The 12,204-nt window shown below is 52.3% G+C and overlaps 6 protein-coding genes across 6 annotated transcripts in view; 3 read left to right on the top strand and 3 right to left on the bottom strand.

Annotated features, from left to right (window-relative positions):
- Nucleotides 1–31: 31 nt before the first annotated feature.
- L3040_001591 (uncharacterized protein) lies at nt 32–1,045 on the bottom strand (the record flags this gene model as incomplete). The annotated part of the gene is made up of 8 exons (XM_066156810.1): nt 32–171; nt 224–405; nt 452–566; nt 618–655; nt 762–806; nt 867–869; nt 933–940; nt 1,013–1,045. 8 exons carry the CDS (start codon nt 1,043–1,045, stop codon nt 32–34), a joined length of 564 nt encoding a protein of 187 aa, XP_066012826.1.
- A 993-nt stretch (nt 1,046–2,038) lies between these two features.
- L3040_001590 (uncharacterized protein) lies at nt 2,039–3,106 on the top strand (the record flags this gene model as incomplete). Its single annotated transcript, XM_007294263.1, has 2 exons — nt 2,039–2,431; nt 2,489–3,106. The coding sequence occupies 2 exons, from the start codon at nt 2,039–2,041 to the stop codon at nt 3,104–3,106; spliced, it is 1,011 nt and encodes a 336-aa protein (XP_007294325.1).
- Nucleotides 3,107–3,264: 158 nt separating this feature from the next.
- L3040_001589 (uncharacterized protein) lies at nt 3,265–3,765 on the bottom strand (the record flags this gene model as incomplete). Its single annotated transcript, XM_007294262.1, has 2 exons — nt 3,265–3,327; nt 3,388–3,765. The coding sequence occupies 2 exons, from the start codon at nt 3,763–3,765 to the stop codon at nt 3,265–3,267; spliced, it is 441 nt and encodes a 146-aa protein (XP_007294324.1).
- Nucleotides 3,766–4,042: 277 nt separating this feature from the next.
- L3040_001588 (uncharacterized protein) lies at nt 4,043–5,631 on the bottom strand (the record flags this gene model as incomplete). The annotated part of the gene is made up of 3 exons (XM_007294261.2): nt 4,043–4,999; nt 5,052–5,377; nt 5,427–5,631. 3 exons carry the CDS (start codon nt 5,629–5,631, stop codon nt 4,043–4,045), a joined length of 1,488 nt encoding a protein of 495 aa, XP_007294323.2.
- A 525-nt stretch (nt 5,632–6,156) lies between these two features.
- Nucleotides 6,157–8,281, top strand: L3040_001587 (uncharacterized protein; the record flags this gene model as incomplete). The annotated part of the gene is made up of 3 exons (XM_007294260.2): nt 6,157–6,624; nt 6,679–8,121; nt 8,171–8,281. The coding sequence occupies 3 exons, from the start codon at nt 6,157–6,159 to the stop codon at nt 8,279–8,281; spliced, it is 2,022 nt and encodes a 673-aa protein (XP_007294322.2).
- Nucleotides 8,282–11,317: 3,036 nt separating this feature from the next.
- Nucleotides 11,318–12,204, top strand: part of L3040_001586 (uncharacterized protein) — a gene marked incomplete at both ends in the record, with an annotated part of 2,083 nt that continues 1,196 nt past the window's right edge. The window contains 6 exons of the mRNA XM_007294259.2: nt 11,318–11,357; nt 11,459–11,561; nt 11,616–11,635; nt 11,691–11,802; nt 11,853–12,057; nt 12,120–12,204. The exon at nt 12,120–12,204 is cut by the window's right edge and continues 71 nt beyond it. Coding sequence (XP_007294321.2) covers nt 11,318–11,357; nt 11,459–11,561; nt 11,616–11,635; nt 11,691–11,802; nt 11,853–12,057; nt 12,120–12,204 — 565 coding nt within the window. The remainder of the gene's footprint in view (nt 11,358–11,458; nt 11,562–11,615; nt 11,636–11,690; nt 11,803–11,852; nt 12,058–12,119) is intronic.

Genomic DNA, 12,204 nt, shown 5'->3' with positions numbered 1-12,204 from the left:
GTCTGACGGTATTCAGGCATTGAGACCAGGGTCAGACTTCCTCCATCTGCCCTGCAGGCTCCTCATGCTCCTCGTCCCCGAAGCTTCCCACCGAAGACATGTCATCATCGTCGTCCGTCTCAGCACCGGCCTCGTCGGCAGCCTCCCTGCTGGCATACTTAGCCACATATTCTGCAACGCGTCAGCAATCTTCCGAGCCTCCATTGTACCACTTGTAACACACCCTTGACTTTAGCATCGTAACTCTTCGGTTCCCGCATCAGTAACGCCGCAGCCTCGCCATTCAATGGATCGGTCGGATTCGGATATCGTAGGAGTTGCGGGAGGAAGACTTCGAAGATGTTGATCATGTCGAACATGGGGGACCAGGTCTGATTGATAACGTCGAGGCATACGGAGCCGGATCTGCTTCTGAGTCAATAGATGGCCCTCCGCCTCGGAGAAAACGTACAACTCGTCGATGTTCGGGTGGAAGATGCGGTTCACGAAGCCGATGCTGGGGGACTTGTAGGGGTATTGGTCGGGCAGTTCGACGTGGACCTTCCACAGTCCACCTTCGAATGGTGCTGTATTGTGTCAGAACTCTCCCAGACTGTAGATCTGCTGCCCAAACTCACTCTCCTTAGGCCCCTTGAATCGAACGTAGAACTCCTGCCTATTTCGGATCTATCAATATCATGTAGAATCGTACCGAGTCGAGGGGAGGGCATACACTGAAGAGCTGTCAGTGTTCAATCGCCAGATTCGGACGGGCAGATTACTTACTGTTGTCATTGACCAGAGTGACTTCGTAGTCGCTCATCAACCTGATGCTAATAAGCCTCTTTCGCCTTCACCCATGTTCGATTTGGAGCGCAAGTGCTTACATCCTACAGGCAGTAAGTTAGCATGGCATTCGCAAGTGAGCAATGATGCAGTAAGGTTTGACTAACTTCATGACCTATTAACCACGCATTACCAGTCAGCCTCGGCCACTCTTCTGTTCAAGGTCCATTTCATGTGCTTCACTCACATCCGTCTCGATACGTCGGCGCGGGGAAGACATCTTGGCCTTGTGTACTTGGGTTGGGTGCTGGTTAGGTAGTAGGTTTTTGTTGTCACTGTCAGGTCTGCAGGAAGTGAAAATGGAATATCGAGGTCGAGGTCGAGGTCTAGTGCCTCCAAGGGGCGGAGGACCAAGGATCAAGGCCGGAGCGTTATTTCCACTTGCTTTGTGCCAGAGGCGGAATGCGAAGAATGACGAAAGAGGAGAAAGCGGGGGGGGAAGCGGGGGGGGGGGGAGGAGGGGGAGGCTGTTATCGCTGCAGGAAGGCGTTATCGTTTCCGAGTCCAGTCCAGTCCAGTCCAGTTCAGTTCAGTTCCGATTCGGCTACGCCCGATCAGTTCAGAGGGACGGGTCGGGCGGTCTTTAATGGTGGAAACCGGAGTCTGCGGAGTCTACGGGGTCGGGGTTTGCAGGGTCGATGGGGTCGATGGGGTCGATGGGTCCGACAGAGTCCACTATCAAGCCCGCTCGAGCCGTCGTATTTATTGTCCCTTGGCTCAAGCGACGGCCGGGAATGGTCAGATGCACGGATCCAGCCGACTTACTTAGCCACAACAACGCACGTGGTCTCACTCACTCACTCACTCACTCACTCACTCAATCACTCAATCACTCACTTACTCACTTTACTGATAGGTATCAAACCCCGAGAATCATGTCAAGTACAACTACCTATCAACGGACAGAACCCGCCGATACCAGAGACCTGCCACCTCAACAGCTCCGAGCATGAGCGCCAAACATCGATTCCGGAAGTAAACAGACAGCATCGAGCGTCCTCTCAAAGACAAAGAACATCCCCGAGCCCGTGATCAAAACTATAAACAGTCTACTTTAGTCTGCCGAGGCAAGATCAGGCTTTCCAACGTCAGTATAGGATATAGAATCAACTGCGTTGCGTGAATCACGACCCATCGATTCTGACCACCAATTCCCCAACAAAATGCCCTTCGTCTCAGTCATTCCTGTCATCACACTTTGCCACCTGCCGCCATGTCAACCGCATCCTCCCTCCTGAGGGGCTCTTATGCCTTTCAACGAACAGCCTCTTCCGCTGCCAAGTCATCATTCTGTTCTCGGTTTCAGTGCAGGAATAGCTCACATGGCCCGTATGCACCTCTGCCCACGCCGAGCCAACTTCCAAGAAAGAGAATCACGCTCAATTCGTTGCGGTCTTTGTACAAAAAGGGAGAGCCGATTACCGTCTTGACGGCTCATGACTTTCCTAGCGGCCATATTGCCGATGCGGCGGGGATGGAGATAGTTCTTGTGGGAGACAGCCTTGCAATGGTAGCGCTGGGAATGGAAGACACTAGCGAGGTTTTGGTGGAAGAGATGTTGCTTCATTGTCGTTCGGTAGCGAGAGCCGCCAAAACATCATTCACTGTATGTATCTATGTGACCTCTAAATACAAACAAACACCATACTGACGCTCAGTGCAGGTTGGAGATCTTCCCATGGGATCATACGAGATCTCGCCCAAGCAAGCTCTAGAAACTGCCATCAGGTTCGTGAAAGATGGTCGCATGCAAGGCATCAAACTTGAGGGTGGCCTGGAAATGGCCCCAACCATCAGGAAAATCACGACAGCCGGTATCCCAGTCCTGGGCCACATAGGTCTGACACCACAACGCCAGAACGCTCTGGGCGGATTTCGCGTCCAGGGGAAGACATCAGAAGGTGCCATGAGAATCCTAGAAGATGCCTTGGCGGTCCAAGAAGCTGGATGTTTCGCAACGGTCATCGAAGCTGTCCCTCAGGAAGTTGCAGCCTTGATCACAAAGAAGCTTTCCATCCCAACGATCGGTATTGGGGCTGGGAATGGTTGTTCGGGCCAAGTGCTGGTCCAAGTCGACATGACCGGGAATTTTCCTCCGGGTCGCTTCATCCCGAAATTTGTAAAGAAGTACAGTGATGTCTGGAGCCAGAGCTTGAAAGCTATCAAATCTTATAGAGACGAGACGAAGAGTCGAGCGTACCCCGCACCAGAGCACACCTACACGATATCCAAGGAAGAATTAGAGGAGTTCGAGCGTGTGCTGGAGGCAAAAGTTATCTGAATCTGTACACAGGACGGTACCTGTCGTGCCCGCGAGCTGGTTCAGCCTTGTATCTATAGTATGTAGCATTGCTGGCGTTGGAGGGCCTTAACATTACTGTTCTTCACGTTTCGGTGGCAGCAGTCTGCGATCTGAACTGAGCCTGTTTCCAGCATATGTCATCCAAAAGCCGGTGTCATCGAATAGGTAACAACGAGTTGATCCTTGGAATCCTTGAAGCACTGCCAACCCACATCAGCAAAACTCACACACATCTCCAACAGCACAATCCACCCACTCACCCTGTGTAGATTCCCCACGACCTCATCCAGTGCCGGCGCAAAGCTAGAATTGACATACAAAAACACGCTCTCCGCCTCTGCCACCTTCAGCGTCCTCCGCAAGTACGTAACCACAACCTCAAACCTCTGCGCGCTCGATATCTTGCAGACCTGGTTCCGCAGTGACGGCGCGCTTCCTACAGGCTTGAAGTGGACTGCGATTTTGGGTTTGGGGAACTCGCCGGCGGAGGACAGGGCTGTGGCTGCGTCGCGAGGCAGAGCCGTCAGAATCATGGACGAGGCAAGCGTGAGGGGAATGTCGGGTTCTTGCTGCGCGGAATCAGGGATGGCTTCAGGGGGCGTGCCGGATATGGAGAGGGTGGGCGATGGAGAAGACATTTTTAAGATGGTGTGGTGTTGAGGAAGAGAGAGGAGAAGCTGAATATCTGGTTGTCGCAAGGCTGAAAGCTGTGAAATGGCAGAGGTCCAAGACCTGGTAACCAACCAGTACGGGGTCCAGGCGTTAAATCGGATTCTGTCCGCCTCAAGACGCAAATAATCTGGATTTGTTCCACAATAGACCATATCTCAATTCCAAGTCAACAGATGCTTTTAAGTACAGAATGGACTGTCCATGGGCACACATATGGTACATAATATTAGTATAAGACATGAATCAATTTCTCAAAGCTTCAATGTCCACAACCTCCTTCACAGCTTCCGTTGTCAGAACCAAGGGCGAATCGTCTTGGACACAAACACTGTCTTCTATGCGTATACCCATACCCCGGAAATGTGCTGGCCATCGCTCATCGTCTGGAACATAGATGCCTGGCTCCACTGTAACACAGTGGCCAGCCTTTAGTGGGACTGATCGAGAATATCCCGGGCAATCATGCACATCTAGCCCAATGTAGTGGCCAACATGGTGCGGAAAGAGGGTATACATTGCATCGCCTTTCATGTCAAATCCTAGCTGTTTGAGGGCTTCTTTCAAGCCATGCTCAGTGACTTCATGTATCTTATCCAAAGTCATGTTGGCACTTTCCCGGCACAGTGACACGCTGCTCCTTTGAACTCGAAGTATGGCTTCGTAGAGATCCTTCTGGGCATCCGAGAACCTTCCATTGATCGGCCAGGACCTCGTGATATCTGCGATATAACCTCCATACTCTCCACCAGCGTCCACTAAGACAATTTGGCCATCGTGGAGGACGTTATCATTCCGGACATAATGAATTGCCAAGGCATTTCGGCCTCCGGCAATGACCGGTATGTATGCAGTGGTATCACAGCCGTTGCCCTTGAAGTCGTAGTCCAGGAAGGCCCCCAAGTCTTTTTCCCTCGTCCATCGGTAGCGCATTGCGTTGGTGATCGCCCTCCCTGAATATTTACCAGCCAATCTCAGATTGGCAATTTCGGCTTCACTCTTGATGACCCTTAGCTCGTGCATTAATGGTTTTAGCGACTTGACTTTGCTGTCCTTGATCATTATCTGGAAGTCAGTCGGTAGTGCATCCTGTTTCCGAAGGAAACGTCCAAAGCCAGAGTGCTTTGTCACATCGGTGTAGACCTCACTTGCCCCTGATATTAGTGGTGGGAGGAGGGCGTGCAAACGGTTGATGTCTCCAGACTAATTTTTATCAGCACTTGCTCAAAAATTGTCGGCTGGTATGTCGACGGACCTCATCTGCGTTGAACACGTCCAGTGCCGCTTGTTCACCGGATCTCGCTCCTTCCCACTGCTCTGCTTTTGGATCTTTGGGCCGTAGGAAGAGGTGGAAAATATATTCTGATGATGGTCCGACTCTTTGTATCACTGCTACCGCGTCTGGCTCGTTGAATCCAGTTAGGTATAGGAAGTTTGGTTCCTGGTGAAATTCATAGAAGACGGCTCCTGATCTATACTTTGTATCGGAAGATGCTAGAATTGCTATGCCATTGGCAGGTAGGCTCGCAGCAAGCCTCGATCGACGGTCTGCATATTCTTGGGCTGTGATACCAGCAGTAACTGGGATCATAGTCAGTAATGCATTGTCGAAGCCAAAGATAAAGCATACTCTCTCCTGGCTTTAACAAATGCGGATGTGTCTCATAGACGGGCTGGCCAAATTGAAGATCTGCCGCGGATACGGTTGCATATGTTCTTTGCGGATGAGATGCCACACGGGTCCTCGACGCGGTGGCAGATGCAAGGAGTCCTCGTGGACGCGCGGGTGAGAATACTTTGCGCAGTTGCTGCAATCCGGATCCTCGCAGCTTCATGGCAATGCATTCACTTCTGCGAAGGTGCAGGTAGGGAGAGGGAGTACTTCGTATGGGGAGTAAGGCAGCGCGCTTCAATTCATGGTCTCAATGTGATGTGGAGTCAGGGTCGGGCTAGGGTCGGCGCGGGCGTTGGCCGGCCGAAAACAGTACCTACCTATGGCGCGTCTGATTTTTGTGGGACCCACTTCTTCTTCCCATCACCACCACCCACACATCTCTGCTTGTTTACTGTACACAACTCCACCCTCATCGTGTTTTGTTCTACTCCACACCCGGGATCAACGCACTACAGCTTATTCACTTCACGCTCCTTGACTTTGTACTCGCGCCCGCCGCCCAGTCAATCCGAGTAACGCATCATCCTTCCCAATGTCTTTATAATTCTCGCCCGCAGCTGGTCGACCGTGTCGCGTGGTACCCCCCACTCCCTCACTCTCTTTCGAGGCTGCTGGAAGTTGTACGGCTTCTTATGGCAGCAGTATTGATATCAAGCTCTACTTACTTACCCATAACGTGTCCACAATGTCGTCCAAGAGAGTCCCCTTGTCGAACAACCCCCATGCCGTCAATTCTCCATACAGATCCGCCGCTGGAGCTGCATCCAAGCCAAAGCGAGCCTATGCCACCATCCAACGCGAAGAGGCTTATGGCCATCCTCCACCTGCCAAAAAGCAGATGCTCGACAATCACCCAACTCTAAGGACCCCACCTCGGCAACAAATTACTCAACCATCGGCGGAAGGACGGGTATTTACTCGGAGGTCGAATATCACCCAGCAGTCGGCTTTTGAGCGAAAGCTTGTGGCGGCACGGGAGAGACCTCAACAGGTCATCACCAAGGTGGAGAAGACATCAGAGGAGAACCTGGAGACAATCAGACAATGGCAAAAGCACTATCGGAAGATCTTCCCGAACTTCGTGTTCTACTTCGAAAGTGTACAGGAGGATGTTCGCGTTAAGTGTACGAAGCAAGTTATTGCGCTTGGTGCAGTAAGTACCTCACGTTGATACCCCCATACTGCTATAATTTTGACATGAACACAGCGCGAAGAGAAGTTCTTCTCTAATGCAGTGACCCATGTCGTAACGACTCGGACAATTCCACCTGCTCAGCAGACCAGCTCGACTGATACTCGCATCACATCCTCCACAAATGATTCTCAGTCCGGCCAGGCTCAGACTATCAACCCTTCACTCCTTGATCGATCATCAGAATCAGCAAATGAGCTGGGGGGCCGGACCAAGTTCACATTTGACGCGCCGGTCAACAGAAGAACGGCAACCCACAGTCACGATGGGGAGGTAAAGAAGCAGCAAGTACGAAATGCAGATGTTCTGTACAGAGCTCGGGAATTGGGCATGAAAATTTGGGCACTTGAAAAGCTACAACGAATGATGACAACCATGTTTGATACAGAGACAGGATACCAGGCCGCCCATGGACACAACACCAGGAGTAACTCGGTATCTACGACGATCCCCAGAACGACTCGTCAGACAGATCTCTCACAGCTCCTCCGTAATGAAAGAATCAATGGGCCTTCTGACCGAGATCCTACGGTCGCCACCAAGGAAATCACATTGTTCAAGGGTCCATTTATTTATATCCACGATATTGATGAGAAGCAACGGCCGATAATGGTTCGAGAATACAGCAAGGTAGCTAACAAGGAACATGGTGACTGGCCTCAATTTCGTAGCGTTGCCCATGGCAAATGTCCGTTTGTCGAGGAAGTCGATAACAGCCGACGAGAAGCCGAGAAAGAAGACAAGTTGAGACTTCAAAGGCAACAGGAGAAGGAGAAGGCTATGATTCCCAGGACACGCGCCGCGGCCGCATTTCAGGCCGCTAAGATGCAGCCGCCAAAAGCTATCACTGGCAAACGGACTCTATCCGAAATGGACAGTGCTTCGAATCGCGGTGTCACTGTCTCAACCAAGCAAATTAATCCCTTTGCTCCAAGCAATGGCTCCTTGTCTCACGACATAGATCAAGAAGCTTCTTCCAGAGGCAACGCTTTCGTAAGTCGGGCAGGTGTAGGCCGTTTGTTCGGAGGAGAACCTGTGGCATCTGGTCTGCAACCTTCAAATATTACATCGGCAATTCGGTCCACAGTGATCTCCTCAACAGCGGCCCAGCCAGGAGCTAAGGCTGGAACCAGCAAGGAGGTTCATGGCCTCCAGAGAAAAGTCCTGGAAAAGAACAGTGGAGGGCCTGCATCTTATAACGGTCCGAGCTCTCACCGTATGACAGATGCTAACGCCACCGCGAGAGAGGAAGCTGTGAACAAGCCCTCGAAGATAAGAGGAAGGGACAAGCTCGGCTTGATTGAAGAGGATGTGAACCCATCTGAGACTGAGCGGCATGCGAGGAAGGTCGAGGCTACTCGGAAAGCCAGGGCAGCTCACCAGAGAAAAGTGCAGAAGCGGGATCCCAAGCCTGGATACTGTGAGAATTGTCAGGACAAGTTTGATGACTTTGACGAGGTATGGTCCCCTAATCGTATGTTCATCTTCATGCTAATTAGTCCCCCAGCACATCTTGTCCAGAAAGCATCGCAAATTCGCTGAGAAGCTAGAGAACTGGACCGAGCTCGATGCCCTCCTAGGCCAATTGTTACGACCACGCCGCCACAAGGATGTGTGACACTAGTCTCTGTTTCTCCCATGACCATATCCTGCATCATCACCTCTTGAGAGTTCGGTACTGTGACGGATCCAGCTCTTGGGGTTACGCCGGGGAATCTCAGCGTATGATGCACCTTACATAATCTCTAATTCCGGCGGCGTCTTGAGTATCGGGAAAACGGTGTTTTCGCGGTACGGGTTTGTTCGCCGCGTACTTTGTGAAAGTTGCCGTTGCTGTGCGCTTCTTCTTTTCTTCGCTTCGCGACTATACCATACCAAGCATTCGACGCATTTCAGCAAGGGTTTGCATGCATCTGGGGCAGGAGCGGGCATTGACACCGTTTTTTTTATTTTGAGAACCTTGGCATTTACACTGGCGTCTTCTTGTCTTGGTTCATGTCTGGGAAGGGTCGTTCGGTCTCGTTCAGAGGGATTTCGGATGTGCCTGCTCACGTGGGCGCTCCGTGCATGTTGTGCCCGCAGATGGAGCGAGCCGGTGATGAGGAAGGGAAAAGGGCAGTTTGTTGTAATCTTTCTGTGTAGATACAATATGATGTGGTCTTTTCTTCTGGAAGGCAACTGAACTCTGAACCCGGCCTTGACAGTCACGCTTTCTCGGATCTCCGGCCGGACGCTCTCCTCGGTATACCACCCCTCTCCCCATTGCTCTTCTACTACCTCCCTACCGTACCGTAGGTCCCTCGATCTTGAATGCTGTCATGGATTGTCCTTCTCGATCGATCCGCAACAGCGAGGGGATGGACCCGCTCGTCACGGACGGAGACCTCGGAGGCTGGGACCGGTCTCCACACTCTCTTCTCGCTGAAAGGGATTTGATTTGATGAATCGTACCCGTACCGCAGCCGGGTCATCGTCGAAGACTTGAAGGATGAATGGCGGCGGCCCCTCTCAGCGAGCCGACGATTCGTTGTATATCGCGTCCTACGTCCAGATCACGAGGTGGAATATGGAAAAGAGAAAAGAGAAGAAAACAACCCCCCCCTCCTCCCCCTATTATTAGATTTGGGAGGATGCAAGGGGGTCGATGGCTCTGTTCTTGTTCTTTGTTTATTGTTTCTTGCTATCTCTCCGCTCTCCTCTATTGGGTTAGGGAAAAGGAGGCGGCGGGACCCACGAGATTGGATGGGATTTGTTTTTGGGGTGTGGCGGGAACGTGGGATATGAGGGTGTGGGACCAGGAGGCGGGTTATCTACGGTATCTGACCGTGGCTGATGTTCTGGAAGGGGTCTTGTACTTGTACAAGTAGGTCCTACTGTACAGTAATACAAGTACGTGCTGCGGTACGTGGATAAGGCAGCTGCTTCTAGAAGGGGGGGTCCGTGGTCTACGGGGACAGTACAGTAGAGTCATGTCATTTCTTATGCAGGTACGCGATTTGGGGGAGAGGGGGGGGCGTTGTGGTGTCTCAGTCGCGAGTGGTGGTGATTGTGGTGGGTGGAAGAGAGCAAGGGGTGGGGGAGGGGGAAGGGGGATGTGATATGTGATATGTGGTGGAGAGGAGAGGCGAGGAGAGGAGGGTTGAGAAGGAGATTTTGGCTCTGGTGTCTGGTGCAGAGAGAGAGAGAGAGGGAGGGAGGGACGGAGGAGAGACAGGTTGAAAATGCAAATGAAAAAGAAAAGAGACCCAGAAAAGGCCCTTCTTATCTGGGAGATCTGGGAGACGGCACCGATCCGGTAGTTTGTCTGTCTGTCTGTCTGTCTGTCTGTCTTCTTGACACTATTGATTCCTATCTGGCAGAGAAAGGCCGGAAGGAATGTGATATTTGATGGTTTGTTGACTTTTTCCCACTTTTTCCCGCCCTCGGTAATACTTCGGGGGGCTCTGCTCGGCCACGTTCTGGTTCTCTCGGGTCTTCCATACAGTCCGTCAGTCAGTCAGTCCGTCAGTCAGTCAGTCAGTCAGTCAGTCAGTCTTCCATACAGTCAGTCATGTGCTCGGTGCGTCCCCTCTCACACCCTCTCACACCCTTCCCTTCCCCCCTCCCCCCCCCTGCCCTGCCCTGCCCGGCCCTCTCCCCTCTCCACTCACTCTCCTTGCCCACCTTCCCCACCACCCAAACTCGGGCCCTGTTAGTCTGGTCGCCTTGTATTTGTTTAGCGCGTGATGGCTTCCATTTGAACTCCGTGGAGAAACACTGATCGTTCCTTGACCCAGACCCGTGGCAGCTGAGATTCTGCCACACCTTCTTGAATCCTGGCATCCTGGCATCCTGGCATCCTGGAATACTACTGTACTGTACTGTACTGTACTGGAATACCGGCACTACTGGGTTATCACTCGAAATACCAGTCAATCGGAATATTTACGCTTCACCCACTCACTCACTCACTCACTCACTCACCCACCCACTCACTCACCCACTCACTCACCCACTCACTCACTTCCTCACTCCTCCACACTCATTTACTCGCTCATTTACTCGCTCACTTACTCGCTCAGAACTATACCTACCGGACCACCTTCACGCCCGATCGCTCCCACCCTGCACGCGTAGGACACCACATTTCGTCGCCCACCCCGCCGCCGCCGCCGCCGCCGCGGTCCATTTTTCCTGCTGTGCTTAGAGCCGACTGAATAAATTGTTGTCCAGCCCGCCGAAAAGGAGAGGACGGGAGCAGGAGAGGGGGACGGAGACAGAGACAGAGACAGAGACAAAGACAAAGACGGAATACGGAGACCACCAACCCAATATCTGTGTCGGCGAGCGGAATACCACGAGAGGCCACCCGGCCCGCCGCTGCGTAACAAAAGTCTCGGATTCGGCCGGAAGGGTAAACGTTCTCGAACACCCCCTTCGCTCAACTCGGTCCCGTCAGCGAGCGCGAAATTCGGTTCCTTATCTTCCATTCACCTTTCCCGGGGGAAGGCCATTCGAGAATTCGCATCTGCCCCACGATCCGAGCACAACGACCGACCATAAGTGAACCGGCGAACTCCCTCCAGATCTCGCATCCTGCTAGCATGTCCGCCGGCAGCAACTCGACCAACAACACAGTACCAAAGTAACTTAGCCGTCACCCTTCAACGCGCCAATGGGGAACAGTCAGTCTGCCGTGTGCTTCTCAGATGAAGGTGTGTGCCCTCTCTGCAGCTCTGCGCTCGACGATAGAGCACCATCGCCCAGAACGCGTCAGGAGGTTATGCTGACATACTTCCTCCTCCTCCTCCTGCAGTGAATCTGAAGCACTTCCGCCTGCTACGAGTCGTAGGGAAGGGAGCCTTCGGCAAAGTCCGCATCGTGGAGAGAAAGGATACTGGCTTGACGTTCGCTCTCAAGTACGCGCATTCCAAAAATGTCCGGTAGAAGGGATGCTGACAGTTGCTCCGCAGATACATCAGAAAAGATGAGGGTACGCAAGAAAGAGTCCGCTTCTGCTGTCGCGTCTACTGACCGTTCCCACGTAGTCGTCCGATCCGAGAGTGTGCGGAACATCATCAGAGAGAGGCGGATGCTGGAGCATCTGAACTACCAATTCATTTGTAATCTGCGGTATTCTTTCCAGGATATCGAGTACATGTCAGTATCGTGTCCTCCTGGGAGGGAGCTACTGCTAACGGGACTCGCAGGTACCTGGTGGTGGATTTGATGAACGGGGGGGACCTGCGCTTCCATATTTCGAGGAAGACATTTACTGAAGAGGCGGTGCGATTTTGGATTTCCGAAATGGGATGTGCCTTGAAATATATCCACAAGCAGGGAATCATACACAGAGATATCAAGCCCGACAACGTTCTTCTGGATTCCGAAGGTCACATCCATCTGGCAGATTTTGTACGTGGGGATCATTGCTGTGGAAGCACGGACGGGGGGCACTTGCTAATAATACTCGACAGAATGTCGCGTCCGACTTCACACCGGGAAAGCCTCTGACGAGCAAATCGGGAACATTGGCATATCTCGCACCGGAAGTCTACAAGG

Source organism: Drepanopeziza brunnea (assembly GCF_022702325.1).
Source record: "Drepanopeziza brunnea f. sp. 'multigermtubi' strain 214-2 chromosome Unknown ctg2, whole genome shotgun sequence".
Taxonomy (NCBI): domain Eukaryota; kingdom Fungi; phylum Ascomycota; class Leotiomycetes; order Helotiales; family Drepanopezizaceae; genus Drepanopeziza; species Drepanopeziza brunnea.
The sequence above is the reverse complement of the archived record's forward strand: the minus strand, read 5'-3'. Positions and strand labels throughout refer to the sequence as shown.